General features: G+C 36.3%; 1 protein-coding gene across 1 annotated transcript in view; it reads right to left on the bottom strand.

Moving 5' to 3' along the window:
* Positions 1-646: 646 nt before the first annotated feature.
* Positions 647-25,015, bottom strand: part of MARCHF11 (membrane associated ring-CH-type finger 11) — a 30,086-nt gene continuing 5,717 nt past the window's right edge. Inside the window, exons 3-4 of the mRNA XM_051610888.1 lie at positions 8,190-8,382; positions 647-1,197 (exon numbers count right to left, since the gene is read on the bottom strand). Of these exons, the coding sequence (XP_051466848.1) occupies positions 875-1,197; positions 8,190-8,382 (516 nt within the window). The 3' untranslated portion in view covers positions 647-874. The remainder of the gene's footprint in view (positions 1,198-8,189; positions 8,383-25,015) is intronic.

The raw sequence follows: 25,015 nt of genomic DNA, 5'->3' as shown, positions 1-25,015 counted from the left end.
AGTACCTGGCAAAACTAAGGCTTTGTGTTATTTCTATTTCAGTTTGCACTAGGATTTATTGCTATTCCAAAAGTTGTAATGTAATTTCTTCTTTTAAAAAAAATAAAAATGGGGAAGTCAATGTCCTATGGTTAGAATGGTACTAGAAATTCACAGGCTGCTCAATTCAGCACCACTGCTGGGAAGATAATGTCATTTCCACGCACAGGCACAGCACCAAGCACTCTGCAGATCTCAGGGACTCAAAAGAAAGTGCACAACTCTTCCCCTGCCTGTGTCATACTTGTGTCTGACATCTTGCACATCCATGTGGGAGAGCTAAAAGAAGAGCTGGCATCTTCCCTTCTGTTTTGTAGAACATGCAATGGACTTCTAACTAAAGGCAAGGGACTTGCTTTCATGCACCTGAACTGAGCTACAAACAACAAAATAAGACAGATAAAGAAGAATACTTGACTTGTGTCAACATTCTTTATCTTTTTGGAAGAAGGTTGTTCAGTTTAATCTTCATGAAAGTGGGAAAAATAACAGTAGTGGATTAAAGCCAGAATTTAAGAAAATACAATTATGTTCTTTTAATTAAAAATTAGATTCCTCATCATTCAAATACCTAAGAGTTAAACTGTATTGTAAACACCTCAGGTACAAATTGACAAAAGATCTAATAAACCAGACTATATAAAAGGCAAGAGACATTATTTTCCAGAAAAATGTATTTGTGTTCTAGCTGATCATATAAAAAGCATTCAATTTTTAAAAAATGTGTATAGTTTTTCAAGTGTTAACGGTTTTATCATCCATTGTAACTACATTCCAATGTCCTGTAACATCAGGGCACATTATCCTTATCTGTGTAGCACAGTGAGCTTAATCTTTACACTGAGGTCACTCTCATCACTACTTCCCCAGAGCTGTTTTCTTCTGATGAATCTTCCTGAGGTCTCATGCGGTTGAACAGATGTAGCAATACGTAGCCACACTGAAATCTTGGTGAGGTTAACTGTGTTGGATGAACTAAACTTCTGTTTCTAAATGCAGTCAGCGGTAACCACAATGTCCTTCCTGCTGAGGGTTCTCCTCGATTGCTCTCCTCTATGTCTGTGGCTTTATCATAATTTAACACATCCCAGTGTAGATTCACAGCCCGCCAGCGCTTAAACACTCGATAAACAGATGCACCTTCATGTACTATCAGTCCTGAAATTATGAAAAAAATAGATCAGTTTGTACAAAATGTCACCATTTTGAGAGGAAATACAGATGTAACATGGTGTAATGAATCTGGCAGTTGCCAGAGCCTATTAAATTACGTGTAACTCTGATAATTCAAATAAATTGTATATATGCAACATAACTGGTTATTCATGTGTTTAAGACTTGGGAGGCGGGAACACGTAGACAAAATAAAGTTGTTCTGAATTAAAGCCCCACCTAGCAATACTGGAATAATCTGAGAATGCCTAACTATAGTATTTAGGTTTAAATAAACCGATATAAATGAACCTTACTGGCAGATTTGTAAATTGCCTGTTTATGTTAGTTTTATCCTTGTTCATTATATCATCATGGAGATTTGTACTGGTCTAAGTAGATCTGTAAGTAAGTTAGACCTTCTGTAATGAACAGGATGGTCTTAAACTTGTTTAAGAGTGTTTTGCAGAATTCAGTACAAACAAATTTATCTGATTTCATATTGTAGTTCAACTTGGGAGCGCAGAAGATTTATGAAAACCTGAAACAGCTGCACATATAATGACTTTCCTGTCTTGCTTCAGCAGAGCAAGAAGAAATTAAATGCTATGATTGACTGTGATGAGCATAGTAAGGCTTTCTTCTTTCTCTTGAAAATTCAGTAGACAAAAGTTGAGAAATGTCTTTTTTGTTGAGACTCAGGAAATCTTTTAAAAAAGGTCCTTCAAGAAAAATAGAGAGTATCTGGAGTCTTGAACAGACCAATTGACTTATGAGCTTCCATCCAGCTAATATGTATGTTTATTGCATGCATGCAATTTATTTAATTACAAGAAACTATTCATTTTTCATATGTATGTATCTATGTAGATATATTTATACACACATTCTTTATGTGTATTCCAGATTTACTGGGGAGACACAGAGGGCTTCAGCCTTTTTATTATGATTTTGCTCTGTTCCTCAACCAGCCTGGTAGCTTATGTGATTCTGACTAATGTCACATTTCCTCTGGCTCCCTGCTTTGGGAGGAGAGCAATCTGCCTAGCTCAGCAGTCCAGTGTGTTTCTTGCCAAAAAATGTTCCCATACAGGGCCAGATCTGTAATATGATCTGCAGTGTCATGGACTATAGTTCTTTATCCCAAGAGATTGTATCACCTGTTAGTACACAACAAATTGTGAATTAAGTGTCTGGGCTCTCTTAGCATAGTTAACTGATACCAGAGAGGAAATATTCAAATAATGATGACACAAGCAGAAAGGATGATAAAAACACCAAACCTCAGATTCAAGTGCAATGATTTGCAGATAGCAATGCCTACGCTATTTTTAGCTATCAGTACACTGAAAGATGGAGAAACACAAAGATTGCTTTCATAATTACATGATAGCAAATGTAGCATCTTTGTAAAGCTTTCAAGTTGCCTGGAATATGTTGAAGCATCTGATACAGCAAAACTCCCACAACATAAGCTTAAGTAAATTCTAAATTTCTTGATAGCAGAATGTCTACTTTCATCTTCTCAGATATATGTAAAGCAACCTGTCCTAAGAATTCAGCAGCCATGTTGATACATAAATGCACCTTCAAGACTGGCTATTTTGTCTAAAAAGGGATAAATTAGTTTGAGCATGTATGAAATCCACAAACCAAATAAGCTGCTGTGACAAAGATTCCCCTCCCCCTTTTTTTTCTGTTGGATTACCTATAGAATGATAAGGGAGACGAGCCTAATTTTCTCTCTATGTGTCACTGGATCACAGCATTCTTTGGCCCAGTTTCCCTCAAGACTGTGATGAAGCAAAACTGAAGAGAACCTGTTTACCACAGTGGAAAGCTTTTTGATACCTGCCTGCACTTGACTGGATCCTGAACAACATATTTCAGAGTAGAGAAGGAAGCTGGATCATTGAGATACATGAAATGCATTTAAACAGTCAAAAGTATCCTCTCAGGATTATGACAGAAAAAGTCTTAGGACTTCTTTTTGGACACTCTTTTTTCTGTTTTTGAGCTTTCAGGATTTACTGAAATTATGTTTTCGACAGTTTTTCAACAATGGCAAGAAAGAGAACTTTTCTGCAAAATGGAAGCTGTTACTCACATATGCTCTAAAGAGCTATTGAACAAAGGATCAAATATTGCAAGGCTTGAAATAAACTTGTCAGATTTGGAGAAAAGGAGCACTTTCATAATTCCCTCCATAAAAAGCTTTATTTCCAATCTGAGAAAACAACAGATTGAAAACTAACTATGTAAAAGAGGCAAAAGGATTCCAACACATCCTTTGTCTCTTTGAAAGAGAATTTCCAGGGAACAGGGGAGCAAGGGAAGAGGAAGTTCTCAGTACCAACAGTTCAAGACCACAAACAAGAGGAAAACTCGGTAAGGTTTGAATGATGGAGATTTTTCAGTGCTGGAGAAGTTTTGATGCTCAAGCTTTAAGAAGTCAGTCACTAAAGTGAAGGTTTAAGAAAATGGCAAAGAATCTCCTGAAGAGTTCTACAGCAATGAATGAGAATATGGGAGAGAAAACAAGGATAAATCAATGAATAATACTGACTTGTTTCAAACATCAGGATTTGAACAGCAGACATAGTTGCACAGTCATAGGGGAAATAAAAATTGCTTGTTTACCTGGATGATCCCAATAGGAAGTGTTAGAATTCACAATGATTAGCTGTTCTGAAATTCTGTCCTATTAGTATCTACAATGAACAGAGTTTTGGGGTGATGGATCTGGCAAAATGTCCTAAGGCTCTAAGAAGACTCTACCTATAGGATTTCCTTCTAAGATGTAGGGATTGTAGTGGGATCCAGGATTACAAAGATATCGTAATTTTCTTTTACTGTCAAGTACTATGAAATTCTTCCACTCTACCCAAAGGATTTCTTACCCTCAGTCACAAGACCACTTGAAATTTTTCATACTGGATGTCTTTACAAACAGGCAACTCATCTTAGTTCATTAAGATTTGGTGCTATTAGGTTCCAAAGTTGTCTTATTTATTACATTGATCTTACTTATAATAATTTAGGAATGATCCTCCCAGACAAATCACAAGCTCTTACCAGGGAATAAAAGACCCTTTTCAGAAACAAATTTTGCCACTGGACAAAATGCCATCTCTTAACACTATTCTAGGGCCCACAAGCGAAACCTGTCCACTCTAAAAATAGTAATATAACTCATTCTAAAGTAGTCAGAATTAGATTTAATGTAGGAAAAAAAAATACCTTCTGAGTAGGTAGGTACTAAGTGCAGCTAGATGTGTTCACTATAAGTAACTTCAGTCTGTACATTTTTAAAACGAAGGAGTTACTTGTTACTTGCTGCTAGGCATCAAGTTTCTTGGTGGACAAGACAGAGGCTTTCAGAGGGCTATTCACACCACCCATTGGATCCATCTCTTAGTCCCTCGCCATAGTACTATTGGCACCACCCATGTTCCTAGTGCAATGTTACAATTGATTTTCACGCTCTAAAGGAGCACTGTTGTTCTGGGCCTGCAAGTGGGCTGTTATTATTTGTGAGAGATTTTGTTCATGTTAGAACTATTTGCGACTAGTAGTTGTGATTGTACTCCAATGTAAATATATAAAATTGTATGACTTCACTGTTATGGGAAGTAATTGCTAGGTCCTCAGATTAGAATGGCAAAGGCTTGGTCTACCATCCTTCAGTGGCTAAATAAGTTTATGTTATTAATTTATTTCATATTACTTCATGAATTAATTTCCTTTGGTAATCCTTACATGGATGGTCTGATCCTAACACTACCACTGCAATAGCTCTGGGTTTCACAGGCAATAGTTCTACTTGATTAAAATGTTCAAGATTTGCCTCAGGAAAACCTCTTCCATAAGTAAGTTTCAAAGAGAGCGGCTTTACACGCAGCTTAGATGCAGCAATGTACAGACTAGTGACTTGTAGGGTTGAAACTAATGGTGGTAAATAAAAAGGATCCTGTTAGCAAGAATTCTGGAAAAATTTAGAGTAGAATAAGGAGAGCAATTGATATCAATAGAATACATACACTGGAATGAATTGTTATATACATATTGGCGATTGGAATATTTTTTTTTGGTGAAAAGTAAAACAAGACCAAGAATTAAAATACAAGTTACATGTAATTTAATTGAGAAGGAAGTGGATGGCATATAAATCAATAATTGGGAAAACAAATTAGTATGTGCAAGTTTTCAAAGATGTCATATAAATATGTCAGTACCTTTAGACAAACTTTATTTATCTATTTATTTAATATTTATTTATTTAAATGTTTAAAAATAGTTAAAACAAAACATTTTTTAAAAGTACAGATAATTTACACTTCAGAAATGATGAAAAATATTCACATTGTTTATGCAAAGCTGTAGGGAGGCATAACTGAAGGCAGCTGGAATAATCTTGGTAACTTAAGCACTTGTCTTGAAATAAGGGCTGCACAGGAAAACCCATAGCTCTGCATAGATTTTTCACTGAAATAAACAGAGATTCCAGTGGGAGTATAGCTATTCACTAACTCCAAATCCTGTTGAAAACTAAGAGAATGCCATGGATGACTAAACACAAATGAGACCAGAGGAGATACTAAGTGAGAACTGTGGGTGGCTGTAAGCCTTACAAGCTTTATGATACAAGAGATTATATATATGTAATATGCAATGGTAAAATCATACGTTAATGCCTTTGGGAAGTCATCAACATAATGGACAGTGTTGGGGCTTTTAAAAATCATTAATGAGTAATAATTACATCCACATATTAGAGTACTTTATTAAAATGTTTTAAATTAAAACTATCCATCTAAAATCCCTCACTTCATCATGAAAGAAAAAGAGAAAACTGAATAAAGCTGAATACGCTAATGTATATTTTCAAGAGTTAAAAGAACTCCTGCTCTTAGAAGCTTACAGAAGGCAGATTACTTGCAATTATATGTAGAATAAGTGTGCTGAATGAATCTGGCTCATCAGAATGCTGCAATTACTAAAACTCCTTTATACAGCTTCCTGAACTTGCAGATAGTTTAGTAAGCTGTTAAGTCGTATCTGTGCTGAACTCTATAATTACAAAACATCATCCAAATACATTTACTTATAGTTAGTTTGACATCATTTTTTCCATGTATTAGGGTTATACAAATACGCATTTATGGAATTACAGGAAAGTGAATTTATCTGGTGGGTGAAGACAGCTGAATGTTCACTTTGCTCATGCATGGTGGCAGTGAGGGGCAGCCATGTGAGGTACAGCTTAGCTCAGTAGTGTCCAGTCTAGAGGTGGCTCGAGCCTACAATCTAGGAGGCAGCTACATAATTGCATGTACCAATCTACTGAAGGTCTGCCTTACAATATTTCATTACTACAGATAAAGACACTAAAATTTCTGACTGCTAACAGACATTCTAAACTGGTTTTGAGATGAATTTGGTTTAGGTGTTTTGTCACACAAATAGCAATAACTGGTTATTCCAACTAGTTTATGCACACCAAAGTAAATTTTTTACAATTGTAATCTTTGTGAAAAAAACAGAATTCATGTAAATGAAAAGTTTAGAATGCCTGAAGCACGTTTTGTCTTCCCTTAGTGTTTTTCTAAACAGGAGCAAAAACATCAATGTTAAGTGTTAAACCAAAAAAAAAAAAAGTTATATTCAGGACTCAGCATGTAAAAGGGCATGTAGCTGAGCCCCTTTTTTCATTTAAAAGCTGAGCACTCGTCCAGAGTATTAAAAACTTAGATTCAGTTCATTTTTGTGTCTGAGAAGATTTGGGTTCACAGAAGAAGCCTGTGTTGTAAAATATTCCAGAGTGGGCTTCTCCTAGAAAAATTACAAAATAAACAGAACTGTGGATCCACATGAAATATACTCTCTCAGTAATGGAATGGCTTCAATAAAAGATGAGATGGCTTTATGGTTGGAGCACAAACATTGATATTAGGAATTACTCTGTTTCTTTGCACTTGACTGAGCAGAATTCAGCACTGTCCTTCTGAATTCCCATATATGAGATTAGGATAAAACCAACATTTATCACTCAGAAATCTCAAAGAAAACATCAGATAGCATTTGACTTCTCTATTTTCTAGGAATTGCAATTCTAAGAATGTGGTTTAATGTTTACTGCAATTACGATTTTATTTTATTTTATTTTATTTTATTTTATTTTATTTTATTTTATTATCTTTTTTCAAATGATCATAGTTATTCTATCAATTCAAGGTTGTTTTATCAAATACCACAGGGATTTCCATAAAATATTGCTGGGTCAAAACTGGTCAAAATAGCTTTGCAGTAAATTGCATTTTCTGTTATAAGATTTCAGCTAGAGTTAAATAACTTGAGACTTTTCAATATGCTTTTTTTTCCCTGTGTCACCTACTCAAGATAACATGTAAAAGATCTTACAAAAAAATCAAAATCTCCTCTCCAGCCAGGACAGTAAGTTATTATAGTTAGCACTAGCAGAGTGTTTTGTGACAGTTTATGATGTACAAAGCGCTCATGCCTGTCTTCTCTGTTCTTTTCTGTGACTCTAGCACAGTGACCTATATATGTCTGTACAACTTAATTTTGGGTATATAGTTTGATGATATCCTCAAGGGTTTCTTCTGTGCTTCATGATGGCACAATCTAACATAAAGTAGCATCAGTAGAAGACTTGACTAATTATTTTAATAATGTCTTCATAATTTTCATCTACTTAACTTCCTAAACTTTGCTGTCTATTTTTTCAATAAATTGAAACTGATCCTGTTCTCACCACTGGATCATGGGTAGACACTTTGATGAGTCTGAGAGTAGTTTCTTTGGTTCTTTTACTTTGAAGTATTTGTATCACTGTAAAAAGCACTGTTTGCCAAAAGCACCAGTTGAGAATAAATCTGCAAACAACTGGAGTGGTCGATTAGAGTGACCAATTAGAAAAATAGATATAGTCACAGTCTTAAACCATAGTCTGTGCTGTTTAAAGATTTTGAGCTTACCTATGCATACTAGATCCATAAAACCATACATTCCATAGCAGATTTGAAAAAGGATGTCCTTTCTTTGCCATACTGCATAAGGGCTGAAGGCTGACCATAGAAGCCAAGTCACACTTGCTACTAAGAACAGAGATCCTAGGATTACAGCAACCATCTGCACTTTCTCAACCAGTGTTATAGTAATGCTTTGCCACTAAAAGAGAAACAAAGTTGTATAAGACAAAAATGTTATTTTCTGTGATTGTACATTCAACTTCATTTTTTTTCCTGAAATCAGAAATTATTTTAATATTTATACATATCTTCATAGATATTTACCAATATCCTCAATACTGACATTTAATATAATTTTACCTATTTTAGTTAAAGTGAAACTAAAAGTTGCTTCCCCATCCCCTCCAGCATCACTGTCATCACCATCTGCCTGTGAACTTCAGAAGAGTTAATGATTTTATTTCTGCTTTGAATACATTGGCAAAAAAACCCAATAAAAATTAGTCTTAGGAATGGAACTCAGCCTTTCATGTTTGCAGGCTATTGAAGGGAATAAAAAAAATGCTGGAAGACAATCTTAAGTATGTTTTGTATTAGTGTAACAAGTTGAAAGTGATAACTTTTCTTTTCATTCCCCCCTACAAGTCTAAAAGACGTTTTCCAGTTTCCTGCTGCGCATCAAAGAAGCTCCTAGCTATCTCCAGACACACCAAGGGAGTTGGGTTAACCAGTATTAACATTACAAGGAGACACTTGCAGCCTAGTGTGGAAGCAAACTGAAGACTCAGAAGCCCTCAATACAGGCAGCATGAACATTTCAGTACACCTCAATTACATCTGCCTTTCCAGGGAAGGATGCATCCTCTGCATGAAGCATGACTCAAATTTATGGTGTGACAAGATTTAAATGTAAAAGAGTAAAGTAAAACACATAATTCTGGAGTATCCTTACATATATGATCCTTCTTGGCCATAATGGTCTAAATTAGCTTGGCATACTCCCTGCTGTAGCCCTATCATTTACTCCAAAGTTATGTAGACTTTGCATACTGCCATCTTTCCTCTTCCTAACTTTGAACATATCTGACCCCTTGTACAGATGCAATGGGGAGAAAAAGCTACTGAAGTAAGGGCTCTGTTACCACTTTTGCTATTAGGCAGTAATTTTTCCTTTTTACTGTCACTTTATGAAATCTTTCTCTTTTTAATAGCAGTGGGGTACCCATTACTGTATGACTGTAGGATGCTAAAGTAATCCAGGTGGCAAGGGGCTGTGGGAGGTCTCTAGTTCAACATCCCATTCAAAGCAGGGTCAGTGATGAGATCAGACCAGGTTGTGCAGGGCTTTATTCAGAAACACCTGGAAAACCTCCAAGCATGGATACTGTTCAGCCTCTCTGGGTAACCTGTTCCACTTCTGTCTGTCATCAGGTTGAAAAATGTTTTTCTTATATCCAGGCTGATCCTCTTTAGTTCCAAATTATACCTTCTTCCTCCCACCAAGTACCACTGTGAAGAGCCTGAGTGAGCAATGAGCTCCTCTGCCCCTTTCTTCTCTTTCAGCTTTTTCCATTAACTTTTCTACTGCTGCCTGCCTAATTTGCACATCTGGTACTGTATGCCTTCTCCTGTTGCATCTTCTGAATATAATAGTGTGAAAAGATGGCCATATAACAATTTTTAAATTGTCTATCTTGAAACACTATCCTTTTATAATGAATAGGCTGCCCAGAGATGTGGAGTTTCTTTCACTGGAGACATTCAAAACCCGCCTGGACACATTCCTGTGTGATGTGCTCTAGGTGATCCTGCTCTGGCAGGGGGGTTGGACTAGATGATCTTTCGAGGTCCCTTCAAACACCTAAGATTCTGTGATTCTGTGATTCTGTGAACTTTTTTAACTCATACCAGCTATTTTTTTGAACTTCAGGTTTTGGAATGGGGTATTCATATTAAATTAAAGCAACTATGACTTCTCATTTCCTTTGTTAGGATATTTCGTAAGGTCAAGGAAGGTCATTAGTAAGTGATGCATGACAGAATGGTGTGAGCTTCTCATGACAGATATTACTTGCATACAGATTTCAATCTCAGGACTGAAATTCATAGAATTCTCTACAGACTCTACAGGGATATGTCCAACAAAATTATTTTTTATTCTCAGCTGGAACAACATAGTGTGACTTGGCAGAAAACTGTAAACATTCTATTGATTATATATCTCTTTCTATCTTCTTTCACTATCAGTGTGAGACAGACCTGTAATAAATTTGTTTGGAATGCCTGAAATCAAAATAAATTTACATGAAGTAATGCTTTAACTGTCACAAAATATTAAAATGTCAAGTTCATGTAAGAAGCTGGCAATAAACTGAAAAAACTGTTTTATCACTGAAATAAACAGCAGATCTTTCATAGTGCAATTTCAGCAGTGCAGAAGTTCCTAAAATCACTTCATTTTTTTAATTAATTTTTTTACATTCTAAATTGAATTATCTCATTATTAGTGTGTCATAACTTAAATCCATTCTTTCCATAAAAGTGTTTCTCATTTTCTTCATATAACTGGTCTCACAACTCTTAATGGCTTATGACCATGTATTTTATTATAACTTCCTAATATGTTTTTGTCATTTGCTGTCTATACATTCCATAATATTTAACGGTTCTTTTAGCTAAGGATTTTGCCAAGTTAGAAAAGATCTATACAGCCTTTTAGTGTTAGCTTCTGTAAAGTATATGACCCTAAAAAATGAGTATTTTGAGAAAATTACAATTTTTGCTTAAAAACTAGAAATTGAAAGAAAACTATTTTGTATCTAATTGTAATGATACTGTAATTTTTCAAATACACTCATTTTACAATTTCATTTCAATTTCTGTGAAATAGGACCATATTTCTTCCTATCATATCTGCCCATAAAATGACTGTATTTTACTTTAATACAAAATTATAATTATATCTTACTTTGAAAACAGTGCCCTCATAAATAAAATGGATGCTTCTGATTTTAATGAAATACTGTCTGTTCCTTAAAAACTTCCTACAGTTCTATTTATACTGACACTTCATTATGTTTGGCTCTTTTAATCTTTTATTTACCACTGATCTTCCTGTCATGAATCATTCGGGAGTCTACTACATTAACAGTGCACTATAGTTCTAATGCTGACCCCAGAAACATTATCCTCTTTTCTGCTAAGGGCTCTGTCAATCAGAAATATTGCATAATTCCTTTTTTTTTTTTTTCTTCCAGAAGTTGAAAGAAACACATTGCTTTGATACACTGATTGTTAATACAGTTATATGCATGTCCTCACTAACATACAGTTGGATATAACATTCAAAGATCTGTGATCTTTGAGATAAATCTATATTAAATTTGACTATTTAAAATGGTATCTTGTAAATGCCATTGATTCTTATTTGGGAGAAAAGTGATCTGAGAAGTACTGACTGAGACTGTGCTTATACTTAAAATACATTATATGAAAAATACATTTAATGAAACTACAGGTTTTCCAAGATGCTTAATAAATAACATGAAGTTTCCTTATGGCTCCCCAAATGCATATCTACTTCAGCTGTCCCAGTTTTTAATCCTCCAAAACTCTTCAAACAAAAGAGCTGTTGGGGCTTATCCTACCCTATTCTCTCAGAAACAAGCTTGTTGTGGACGTGGCTGACTGGGATGTCTCATTCCCTCTAGTCATTCTGGAAGCATGTTTTATATAAAAATAAAAATAGCTGGCAGTGGCCTATTATAACCTAGTTAACCTGAAGATGTATCAATGACTTCAAGTTATATGACTTTAGTTACATTGCTCTAATTAGGGATTTTGTACATTGATCCAGACTTCTGCGCACTCGGAAATCCAAGATGCATCCACTGTAGGTGTAAATGTTCTACTCAGTCATGTACATGATGTAGTCAACACATCCAGGAACTATCAACCAAATTGCTTGTGTGGTGCACAGGTGGACAGAATCTCTCCAGTAAATGCTATTCTTTCAGAATGCCCCAAGGAAAATGTTGGTACTGCCTTCCAAGCAGACTGAGAAGTTACATACAAGCCGAACTATCTGGATTTGTGAGCTCTCTGATACATAAAAAGATCTTTAATGAAATTATAGGTTTTCTTACATCCTTAATAAATAATATATCTTCACATTCTATTACATTCACCTCTCAAAATCGTACTCTTTATTAAGCAGAGCAGTTTAACATTTTATGATTTTTTAAATTATGTTAGAATCAAGATCTGAAACCACAAGTAGAGCTGTGATGAAAACTGTATTAAAACTTACATTATTTTTTTTCTCTGAGAAATTGTTACTAGTTATCTTTTGCTCCCAGACTAAAAAATAGAAGGAATGAGACAACAGTGCAGGACTGTGTGACAACTTTCACTCTTAGAGTCAGGAAGTGGGTATTTAGTTTTAAAAGCACATGAAGGTGAACTCCCTCTCCACTTAGAGACATTCAGAGTTTCTGGGAACATCAACTCCTGTTGATTAAAAAAAGGATATTAATCCAGTGTATTAATCCTCCTGTCTTTTGAAACAAGGATTGTAACTTTATCCAGTCCTATAAAGATAGGCTGGCCTAAACTATTCCTACTCTAAAGTACGAACTCTAACTGTTGCAGCTTTATTGGAAATACTGAGTTTCATTGCAACCTGGCTGTACTCTTGAGAGCATTTGAAAATTAAATATGAATGAAGGAAGGAATTTAAATCCTGACATGGTTGTTGCATTCTCTGCAACTTAAAGATGATCTGTAAAATTAAACTGAAGACTTTGCTCAAGCATCAATTGTCATGTTATGGATAGGTCCACATTCCTGCAAGAACACTGAGAAAAAAAAATGTTTATTCTAGTAATTCAAAGTAAGTAAGTCTCAGCAAGATTATAAATCAGTTGTGTGAAGGAGGTATAAACAATTTTCTTGCTGTCTAGTCACTTAGGAGGGTTAACCATGTTTTGCCTATATAACTCTGTACTTCTCTTTGGACACAAACCTACGGTATCAAAAAGGGTTTTGGAGTTGCTTTTCTCTTCTCTCCTGGAACTGTTTGTAAATTTTAGCTGAAACTGTTGAATATTTAAAAAAAAAAAAAAATAAAAAAAAATGCTGAGAGTGCGGCTAGGATTGTGCAGCTCATTATGTTACTTAAGCACTCACCAAAGATGTGTAAAAAATTGCTCAGGATGGAGAGGCAGAACAAGCATCTTCCACAAAAATGCCCTGGCCACCAATCAGTATATAGAGGGATCATCTGTTCTTGATAATTTTTGTTTATGTCTTCTAGTTTATCTTATTAAAAATACTCGAGTATTAATTCCAGCTCATTTACTGAAACTCACATTTAATCTGCTAGCTGGACTTTCCGAAAGTGCTGGCTACTCTTTTTCTGTCTTTTACCTCTATGAATAATTTACTAAATTTTACAACTCATACATGAGGAAACACAGAGGGTTTATCTGAGAATATCCTACATCCTAATGGTTGGTGCATTCCCTTGTGAGAAACCTTGACTCAAACCCATTGCTCACCTGAGTTAAAGCAACTTCCACCTCTAAATATACTATTTTAATAACTGAGAATTGCATGGTATTCAGGATATTCAATAGTAGAACTCCTTCCAAGTAATTTATTGGAACACATCCAGTTAGAATCATAGAATCATAGAATCCTAGGGGTTGGAAGGGACCTCGAAAGATCATCTAGTCCAACCCCCAAACAATATTGTTTCCAAACAATACATAGATGCTCACAGAACCAAAGAGAAAGCAAATTAAATTGATTCCTCTATTCACATCACCTCTACAGGGATGAGCAGGGAGATGATTTTAGTATGGTACAAAGCATCAGGATCTATTTCTGACACTGGCCTATTTTAGTGGGTCCTGGATGCTGAAAAAGAGGCCATGGAATGGGCTTTTCTGGAAAAGAACCATATAAATCATGTGAAGGTGGAAGAAATGCCATATAATTGGAATTTCATAGTTCAGAGTTCCGAGTTTACTGAAAGAAGACTGAAAGAGGACTCTTCTACAACATTTAGGTACTGTAAAAGCTGTAGAAAATGCTGAGTACTAACCTGTTTTTCTAATCCAGGCACAACAAAAAATGATGGTTAGGTGATGGATCCAAACAATGTGGATGTACAAACAAATTTGAGTGGATAAATACAGTTAAGGAGCTGTAAAGTATCAATTATCAACATTTTATTTAAAGTACACAGCATTTGCTGCTTTCCACTATCTGCTTCTAGGCAGTCTATGAATCCAAAGACATGAAATCAAGGAGTGCACCACCATTTATTGTCACTGGATTCCCCTGCATCCTGCAGTAACATTATTCACAGCTGAGAATCAGGGACTTCACAATAGATCTGGCAAAAAACAGCTCTGTATTCTTGGTGAGGTGCCGGCTCTGAAGTGCCTTCACTGACCAGTCTTCTTCCTGTTGCTACATGGTAGGTAATGTTGTGTTTCAGCACTGAAGGGTACAACCTCACCAGAAAACAAATTAGTACAAATATTGGCCTCTAGTCTTCTTGGTCAGGAACAAAGACTGATTCACAGAATGGGATCAGAATTTCCATGTGAAAAATCTGGAATATGCCAAACATGAGGGAAGAGACAATCCTGATTTCACCTGTTTCTTTGTAATATACAAACCAAAGTAAACTTCAGATTTTGAGGGCGACATAAAGACTAAAAATACTCAGTCTTGCATTCAGAGGTAAAAGTGTTGCCTTGTCTAACCCCTAGGCAAGTTTATGTGTATCTTGGGTGAAGGTTAAAAGGCAGGATGGTAAGTATAACAAGGTATTATCTATCTATCAAGTAATCATGAAGAAGACAATCCTAGGTTCTGGCTTGTACAATATCTGGCAGAGCCTGCTCTGAAAGTCAATTAGAATGTAATTTATTAGATTAGCAAATTAATTAGGTTGATTCTGTAATCAATTAAATTAGCAATAAATCTTCACTTGAAGACAATTTAGTTACAATTATAAAATTTTAGACTGTGCAAATGAATAAATATTATACTGCTTGGAAATTTTGGATAATGGAAGAATTAAATTATTCATTTATTATAATAATTTTATATGCTACATATTATGTATAATAATTTTAAAACTCTATACAAAAAGATACACAATATATTTATACAAATATAATGTACGTGTACTGTAATGTTTATAGTCATTTTAAATTATTATGTAATTAATTAAAAAATCTAATTAACAGCAAAATTTAAAATGTCAGTTGCTTTAATATTTTCAATTACTGCCACATAATCACAACTACAAACTGGTAGGTACTGCTATTTGAATCAGTGATCAAATTTTTTCTAATAGTTTGAGATAGCCATGGTTTGAGCACCCAGTTACTCTTAAGGCTCCATTTTTAAGATCTGAAAATATCTAAGATGACAGTGAGGTGGACTGAGAACTGGCTGTGTGACAGAACCCAGAGGGTTGTGATTAATGGAGCAAGGTAGAGCTGGAGGCTTGTAATCAGTGGTGTCCCCCAGGGGCCAATACTTGGTCTGGTCTTGTTCAATATAGTCATCATCAACTACCTGGATGAGGTGACAGAGTGTAACCTCAGCAAGTCTGCTGATGATACAAAATTGGGAAGGGTGGCTGACTCTCCAGAGGGCTGTGCTGCCATCCAGAGTGACCTGGACAGGCTGGAGAGCTGGGCAGAGAGGAACCTAATGAGGTTCAACAAGGGCAAGTGTAGGGTCCTGCACCTGGGGAGAAAGAATGCCATGTACCAATACAGGTTAGGGGTGGACCTGCTGGAAAGCAGTTCTGAGGAGAAAGATCTGGAAGTTCTGGTTTACAGTACATTATCCATGAGCCAGCAGAGTGCCTTTGTTGCCAAGAAGGCCAGTGGAATCCTGGGGTGCATAAGGAAGAGTGTGGCCAGTAGGTCAAGACAGGTCATTCTGCCGCTCTACTCTGCCCTGGTGAGGCCTCAGCTGGAATCCTGCATCCAGTTCTGGGCTTCCCAGCTCAAGAGAGGCAGCGAACTACTAGAGAGAGTCCAGTGGAGGGCAACAGAGATGACTGGGGGATTGGAACATCTCTCTTGTGAGGAAAAGCTGAGAGAGCTGGGACTCTAGTCTGAAGAAGAAAAGGCTGAAGGGAGACCCTCTTAATGCCTATAAGTATCTGAAGGGTGAGTGAAGGGAGGATGGAGCCAGACTCTTTTCAGTAGTTCCCAGTGACAGGATGAGGGGCAACAGGCACAAGCTGAAACACAGGAAGTTCCATTTAAATATAAGGAAAAACTTCTTTACTATGAGAGTGACAGAGCACTGGAACAGACTGCTTGGGAGGGTTGTGGAGTCTCCTTCTCTGGAGACATTCAAGACCTGCCTGGATACAGTCCTGAGTAATGTGCTCTAGACAATCCTGCTTTAGCAGAGGAGTTGGACTTCCAACTCTGAGAATTCCATGATCTGTGATGCATATTACTTAATTCTAGAAAGTGGCAATTTAGATACTAAGTATCATCTCTGTATTTCTCTCTAACTATATAATGAATATGTCTGAAATCCCTTGGAATAGTTACATTAAATTGCACAATATAACTGATGCTTTTGAACCCTGAAAATAACCAAATTTCTTACTACTTATATTGTGCATCAGCAGTCACAGCACTGCAAGAAGCAATCGTTGTATCAAAAACTGTAATACCTATTCCTATCATTGTATTTGAAAATCCATAAACTATAAATTGTTTTTGGCCTAACGGAGCTTGTACACAACCCATGTACCATCTCCTGCACTAGAAATACAGACATAGAACTAAAAATACCCTCCATTTCTCTCAAAAATAAGATGCACTTAAGAGAATGTAAGGGAGGTACATGCTGTCCATTCTGTCTGCATGGAAAACATGCTTCCCAAATAATCACTTGCTCTTCTGCAAATCGTTACTTTTCACGTTTATGTCTATAAACACAGTCACATTTTGCTGTCTCTGGACAAGTCCTCTTTAGATTCACTCATTTCATATGATGGAGGTATTGGTCTTCTCAGAACAGCAACTCTCAGATTGCTCTGTCCAGTCAGCACTGTTTCTGGATTCCTGACTAGTTATTAACAATATCTGAGCTCTGATGAAACTAGTTTAGGGCACTTTTGGAAAAACACCCTAGTGGTCCTACAGGATACAAGCCCTGAAACAACTTCTTACCCATTTGGAAAAATTTTTGCATATAAACTGGTACTCTTTTTGAGCTCTTGAAATGGATAGAAATGGGTATATAGATTTGTAAATGGCCCTGGTTCTGCCACTGCAGTAAAACAAAAATGTCATGATATCCAATGCTTCTCAGCAACTCAGCCTTACAAGGACAATGCCTAATGAAGAAAGCAGGGAAGGTTTCTTCATCTCAGATGGAATTCTTACTCACTCACTAGACTCTGAGAAACATCAAGACTGAGCTGAGAAAACACAAGAGGGTGCAAGACTGGTGACTGCAGACAGAGCCAGTTCAACATGCCTCAGCACTGTGAAACAGCTAGTATAAGATATAATGGCTGAAAGCACACAAAGAGATAACTGGATGAGACACCTGGTAAGGGGAGGACCTAATACTCATCTTCAAGTAGGTTTGCCCAGTCAGACCTGGCTGACTGTTAGTAAAGTATCCAGCATCCAACTCAAATAGAGAATATAGATTCTGGCTCAATACCCTAATGAACTGTATGAAAAAATCTCAGGCCAGTATTGTGATACTGAAATCATACACCTTTGCTATGGTGTAGTGAAGCAGACCATTTCTGCTGTATTGACCTTAAGTCATATAGGACTTTAAGGGAGAAGAGGAAAGGGAGGAAGAGAGGGAGGAGCGGGAGGGAGGCACCCTTTCTCCAGTCAGGGATCTGGAAATGAATGGGCAGCCTCAATGCTGAGGGAGGAAGGTAGGTACTTTTTTGTGACTACAATAACAAGCCTCAGAAACTTTCCAATAAAAGAAAAGCTTTTAGGATGTTACTTTTGAATGCCTGCTCATGGTCCACCAAAGTGAGGCAGCTCAGGATCTCAGAGTTAACATTAGCCAAGTCCTGTGGTGGAGTTCCCCAGCTAAGCAGCTGCTACTTTGGACCCACAACACCCTGCAGAGATGCTGAGTGCCACAGACAGACTGAGCAGCAGCATAGTGGCCTTCCAATTCAAATAGAATTTCTCAAAAAGTTCTTTGCTTTATTAATTAAAATAAACACTAGTGATGCAAATTAATCACCCCTTCTACCTTCTCAGATGAATTTGAGGTTGTAAATTAAGTTATTTAACTTTCTAAAGTAATTTTTTGTTTCATATCATAAAAAAATTCTACAAAAATTCTATCTGTCTCCATAAGGGGCCTACAGTAAAGATGAGGAGGGGCTCTTTTATCAGGGAGTATAATGAAAAGATGAAGGGTAACAATTTTAAACTGAAGGAGGGTAGATTCAGATTAGATATTAGGAAGAAATTTTTTAGTGTGAAGGTGGTGAGACACTGAAAGTGATTGCCTGGAGAAGCTGTGGATATTGCCTCCCTGGTTGGATGGGGTTTACAGCAACCTGGTCTAGTGGAGCTGGAACTAGATGATCTCCAAAGTCCCTTCCAACCCAAACCATTTTAAGATTATGTGATTCCATGATTCCTCTGAAGTTAATGGAATTAGGCTTCAATTACCAGAAGGGGAAATAAATAAATAAACAAACAAACAAATAAATAAATAAATAGAAATCTTCCTGCCTTCTGTCACAATACTGGAAAGCATAGTTACTGAGGAGAGTAGAGAAACATTCACAAATTTCATGTCATAACCACGAGTTCATATGGGGATGCATATGCCAGAGGCAACAATGATTCAGTACTTAGATAATGTGGCCAAATAACCAGCAAAGACAGGGAAAGACGAAAAACAAGGTGAGAGTGACACTGGGACAAAGACATGGCTTCTTATTCACACTTCAGATGCACTAATTCAGGGTCAGAGGACATAGCACTGTGGAAATGCTAAGAGATTTTTCAGTAAACAGACTTGAACCCTGTAACTCTGAAACTAAACAAGGAAGAAATAAACCTTTTGGAAGTTAACATGGGGACCTGATGCATGGGAGTTGTACAATGAAGACAAACATTCACTTGTGTCATGTGATAAACACCAAGAAATCTGAAAGTAACTTAAATAACTGAAACTATTTTCTCTTCTGCAATAGTCTAGGCTAGAAGACTGAAGTCCTTATATCCTGTAGGTATTCATTGCTGTGGCTAGGTTCACAGCAATATCATCTGCAACATCTAAAAAAGCATGAGGAAAAGGCCCAAAGGAAAGATAAGTTTCTAAAATTCCCACAGCCATAAACTCTTCCAGTCAATGCAGAGCAGATTTTGCACAAATTTCTAAACACATTCAAGTACATTTTAAATGTATCAGCTTTCAGTGGAGAAACTTTGAAATAGACATTTCCCTAGTATGACCAGCACTTTCATGTATTTTGTAGATCTTCGGCCCAAGGCTATATGAAGGAAAGGACAAAATGAAGCAGAGGATTTTTAAATCCCCAAGGTGCATTTGATGGTCTCTTTTCTTGTTCTGAGTAGTGGATGATTTGAAGATCTTTCCTTTATGTTTGACAGATATCAGAAGGCATCAGTAGTTCATCAAATTACTATTTGTTGCAAGCACCCAGAAAGCAATGAGATGATACACTATACTCTGTAAATGCTGTTTGAGGAGCAAGTGACCCTCTTTATTAAGTCTTAGGATTATTTTATGTCATCATTATACATTTAAATACAGGCAAAATGTCCTTTTTGAAAGGTGACATCAATTATCTGGAGCTTCTGATGATTCCTGCAGTCACTAAAGGAGTTTATGTGAAAAATAATGTTGCAAGTACAGGAAAAGGCTGCAAGTGTTAAGACTCCTGTAATTTATTTGTGTTATTCTGATGTGAACCAATGAGCTCTCACCAGCTGTTATGCCAACTCCTTCAAGTAATGTATGTCAGATTGCTTTCCTCCTATGCAATAGAAGCCTCGAAACTGAGATGAAGAATTTAGTCATCTAAGGAGGAACACAGTGTGCTGGGAGTAACCACAAGTTATAGTAGATTGTAAATTGCAGATAATAGCAATGAGAGATACATAAAGAATTCCGTTAAGAAGTAGACTCTGTTTGTCTGTTCTTGCCTAGTCAGGAGAGGGAGCTTCCTTAACATGAATGAAAAGAAGACGTACTGAAGTTTACTCTCATTTTATCCTGGGTGCCAATTTTATGGAATTTACCTTTTTTCAACATCCTTGTAGTGCTTGAAATAATCTTTTTCCAGTGTCAGCAGAGTACATGATATTTGCAAGTATCATCTTGATGGTAAAGTTCATGACTTTCTGAAACTACTAAGGGATTATTTTTTTAATTGTATCTGTTGTTTGGCCACAAAAGACCAGAAAAACAGAGCCTTAGCTCAGGAAATGGACTTAATCCAATAACAGAGTTTGTGTGGGTATCAATATGGATATCCCTGTACTGGGAATATGCTTGTCACAGAAATGGCAAAGTTTAATACTGCCATGGAGGGAAGACACTGCCAGAAAAATATGCAAAAATATAGAGGGGAGGGAGGGAACAAAGGGGAAAGGAAACAGTATTTGGCTAAAACTGGTATAGTCATTCTCCACCACCTTCACTGAAATGTAAATAAAAGTAGCAGGAAAAAGAAATGTGGAAATAAAGAAAATGAAAAAGAAATGTGGAAATAAAGAAAATAAGAAAGATTAAATCAAGCAAAAGCCGAAGAACAGTATGGGAAGAGAGTCAGGCAGGAAAAACTGCCAGTGCAAAGAAAGTGCTCTGACTCAGATAAGAACTTGGAAAGAACTGAGGTCAAATTGTTCTTCCACTGTTGCACTACTGGCTTGAAAGTAGGCATGGGCTGTCCTCTGCACATTGCAGAAGCAATAAGAAAGAGTCTTCAGTTTGAATTCCAAGCATCCCATTTGAATCTACATATGGGACAAAAATTTTTTAGAAGTAGGTGCAAGGCTGAAAATCTGTGTTCCCAGTTGAACAAATGTAAGAAAGAAATGTTAGCATGACTGCCAGTCATGTGGATGAAGCACTGAAGAATTCAGTTTAAACTGAACAACATTCAAAACAAGAAGCATTGAAAGGAACTTCTGAAATTAATTCAACAAAGCCAACTTTCTTTGTCAAATTTCACTTGTGGAAAAAAACTACACTGACACTTCATAGTCGACACCGCATGACTGGTAGAGAAAGCCAGGAGATTATGACAGCATTTGGGGCCCAGGGCAGGCTGCTTATATTGCCAAATAAGCATGAGCAAAGACGTCATAGACAAGGGATATAAAAGCAGTACACTATCATTTATTAAGAACTTTTCATATTAAGGCATAGAAGAAGCCTGCCAAAACAACCTGTACTTGTTTGCAGTATTTTTCACTAATCTCTGTTAATAGGAATTAAAGATCTAAATAGTAAAGACTTTGGATGTAAGACAAAATGACAAGGCTAGAAGATCAAGCTTTTGGGAAAATATCCTATCAAATGGGACAAAAAAATTGACAAAAAACTAGTAGCTCAAAGTTTCCTGAATGTAGTTGCCAAACCATAGCTATGCCTCACATTGTTTATTTACATACCTTAAGCACTTAAAATAACAGTAACTATGTAAATGTAGCAACCTTGATTCCCATTCACACCACCCTTAACTTTGGGATGCATTTTTCTGATGTAATTTGTTGTTAATATGTATTTTTTTCTCTTATAATTCCAGCAATAACTTTTATTCAATATATTTCATCTGAAAAAAAAACCTGGCGCCATGTTTCATGCTAGTCATTTTGCCCCATTAAAATCATAGGCTCAAAGGAATCTGCTTTTTTCCTGAAGTAGTTAACCCATTATTTACAACACTAAGATAATGGTACTCTTTACATCTACAGATATTAATCTTACCACCAGATCAGAACCACATCTGCAATTAAAAGTTTATTTCCAAGTACAGTTCACAGTTTACATTGTCCTAAGTGTTGCTTCATACCATATAAGCAAACTGCTCTGAGCACAATTGGAACTTATAACAAAATAAAACAAAAAACATATTTCAAAATAAGCTACATGAGATAAAAGAGTAATGTATGAGAGGCAGACACCTACATACCTTTAAAGCTCTGTTGTATTTATTTTAAGTAGGCACTTGATTATCTTAGTATGCACCTTAGAAGTTCAACAGAACTGACAATGTGAACAGAACTAGTTTAAAATACTATCCCCGTCAGTACAAAAATGCTTTTAATGCTATAATCACCATTTATTTGCCTCGTCTATTCTTTACTGATAATCTTCTATCTTAAACAGACAGATGTGAGCACCAGAGTGGCTTGTCTAGCTCCCTGCATGCTGTAGCTGAGATGCTGACAAGAATAACAGATTTCCTGAGTTGCGATGCCAGCTTTGACCAAATGTTCCATCTAGCAAAGAGCAAACACAATGAATCATGAAAGCACATCTCAGGTGTTTGCTGGTGGCACTCCAACCATGGTAGCAAAATCTCAAATATAAACTGCACCTTCTGCATCTCTTCAATCTTCATCCATTTCAATCAGTGAGAAAGCATATTTTTTGCTATACAATGTTAAGAACCTCACTAGACTAGAAGTATCCAGGTTTCTGAATGGAATCAAAGGTTTAAAACATTTGGTTTCCAATTTTTGGAAGTTCTGACCCAAATTTTTCCCCCTTCTTCACTCAGTTCTTTCATGGGACTCTAAAATAAAATCAATCTCCTTCCCCGCTTTCAAGCTTCACTTTACCCCTTTCGATCCTTCCCATTTAAATTCTTAACTCCCATGTTCCTTCCTGAAGGTTGCAGCTCCCATTTTGATGACCACTCTGACCTCTTAGATGAATATAATCTCTACTCGTTGAACCTCAAAATATGGCTCAGTGTTCATAATCAACAAAATGGCCATTCTTTCCTTTTATTAGCTTTTCATCCGGGCCTCTGTCTAATCTTTTTTTAATTACTTGTTTATCCCTAGCCAACTAACACTGTGACATCAGTACAACAGAATCAGTTAATTTATTCACATATTATTATTCATTATTTCATGACTTTCAGATCACTGGTATTGATGACTCTTCTACCCTCTCTTGCCTCTTACCTGCCATTAGTTACCAATTCTCTCTACCCTTCTAAAGCTTCTATAGTTTTGTTCCTCCTTCAGCTTTGTACGCTAACAGCCATGTATTTTGCCTGCTCATTTGCTCCATGACAAATTAGCTCTGACATCTGAATAGTTAACCAAATATATTTCTCAAGCTTAATGGTTATTTGTTGTCACAACTTTTTGCCACCTTTCTTTTCCAGCTCTCTACTCCTTTTATCCCCAAATATCTCTGCATTAATTACAATAAAATAATACACACACCAAAAAAAAAAAAGAGAAAAAAAAAGATAATCCAACATGAAATTTATTATCCCCTTAACATTTTCTCTCTGATGACTTATTTAGCAATTCTGTCCTTTCCATCAGTGGTGAAATTTTTACTGTCCTCTCTTCTTCTATAAACTCTCTACTTTGGACCAGTAACACCATTTTGTTCTTTTTCCTGATCCACTTCTTATCCCAATTCTCTTTTTAAGTGTCTCATTCATCTTAAGAGCTTTCCCAGATAGTCCACAGGAAATGTATTTTGCCTTTCTCACCACAGAAAAAACCCCACAACTTTGACACCACTGGCCTCTCCAACAACTCTACTATCCTTCTGTTTCTAAAGTCATTAAGCACACTAAGAACTGATTGTAATTACCAGCTTCCACCCAGTGCATGTCACTGAAATGACAATGTATCAGTGTATCAAATCAAAAGATCTATTTAGTCTAGTAACTTCTCTCTAGAACAGGCCAAAAGCAGATACATAGGAAAAGAAATTGAGTGTGAGAAGTGCAACTACTCTATCTATGCTGATGACTGACAAATCTACTTTTCTGTTTCCTTTTCCTGTCAAACTAAATTATTAATCTGTTTCTACTATCTTTCGTATGGATCTTACCATATATTTAAGTTCCTTAAAATCTCTGAGATTTTCATATCCCAGCCTTCCTCAAGAAGTATAAATTAATCCTCCAATCCATTAATCTGTCTGCAACCCAGGAATCATCTTAAATTGAACTGTTTTTTTGGATCTTCCCATTCACAATATTTCTAAAACTTGCATGTGTTTTCTATGTAGCATATCTGAGACTATTCATATACAAAAATGTAATTCCTCATCATCAGTTTCATCTTATGTCTCAATTACTGCAACACAGCTTTTAACTCATGACAAATGTAATTTTCTCAATGACCACAAGACTACTTCAAATACAATTTTTTTCTTAGTTCACTACTTTGGCCGTGTTACTGCCCTTCCTTCTCCTCTATGCTAGTTCCTCTCTTCCCCATCACACCAAATAAAAAAGACTTGACTGTATTTTCAAGTCCTTCCAAGCTTTTACAGGCACATTAATTACCTTCTAATGACTACTCAGACATTGAATCTCATCTCTGTTCAGTTCATGATACCTGTTTCAGCCAAGTATTTTATTTTCTAACAGTCCTTCCACACTGCGCTCACCCCCAAAGGGGGCTGGCAAAGCTTTATTTTCTTTCCAAGAAGCATCTTAAAACTCATCCCGTTTGAGATGCCAAAATATCAATGATAGTTAAAAATTTAAGAGTAGAGGCCACTGGTTTGATAAATCCCCATAGACTTGTCTCTTATCTGGTGTT

This window comes from Apus apus, chromosome 2, assembly GCF_020740795.1.
Source record: "Apus apus isolate bApuApu2 chromosome 2, bApuApu2.pri.cur, whole genome shotgun sequence".
NCBI classification, from domain to species: domain Eukaryota; kingdom Metazoa; phylum Chordata; class Aves; order Apodiformes; family Apodidae; genus Apus; species Apus apus.
This window is presented reverse-complemented; position numbering and strand designations above follow the sequence as displayed.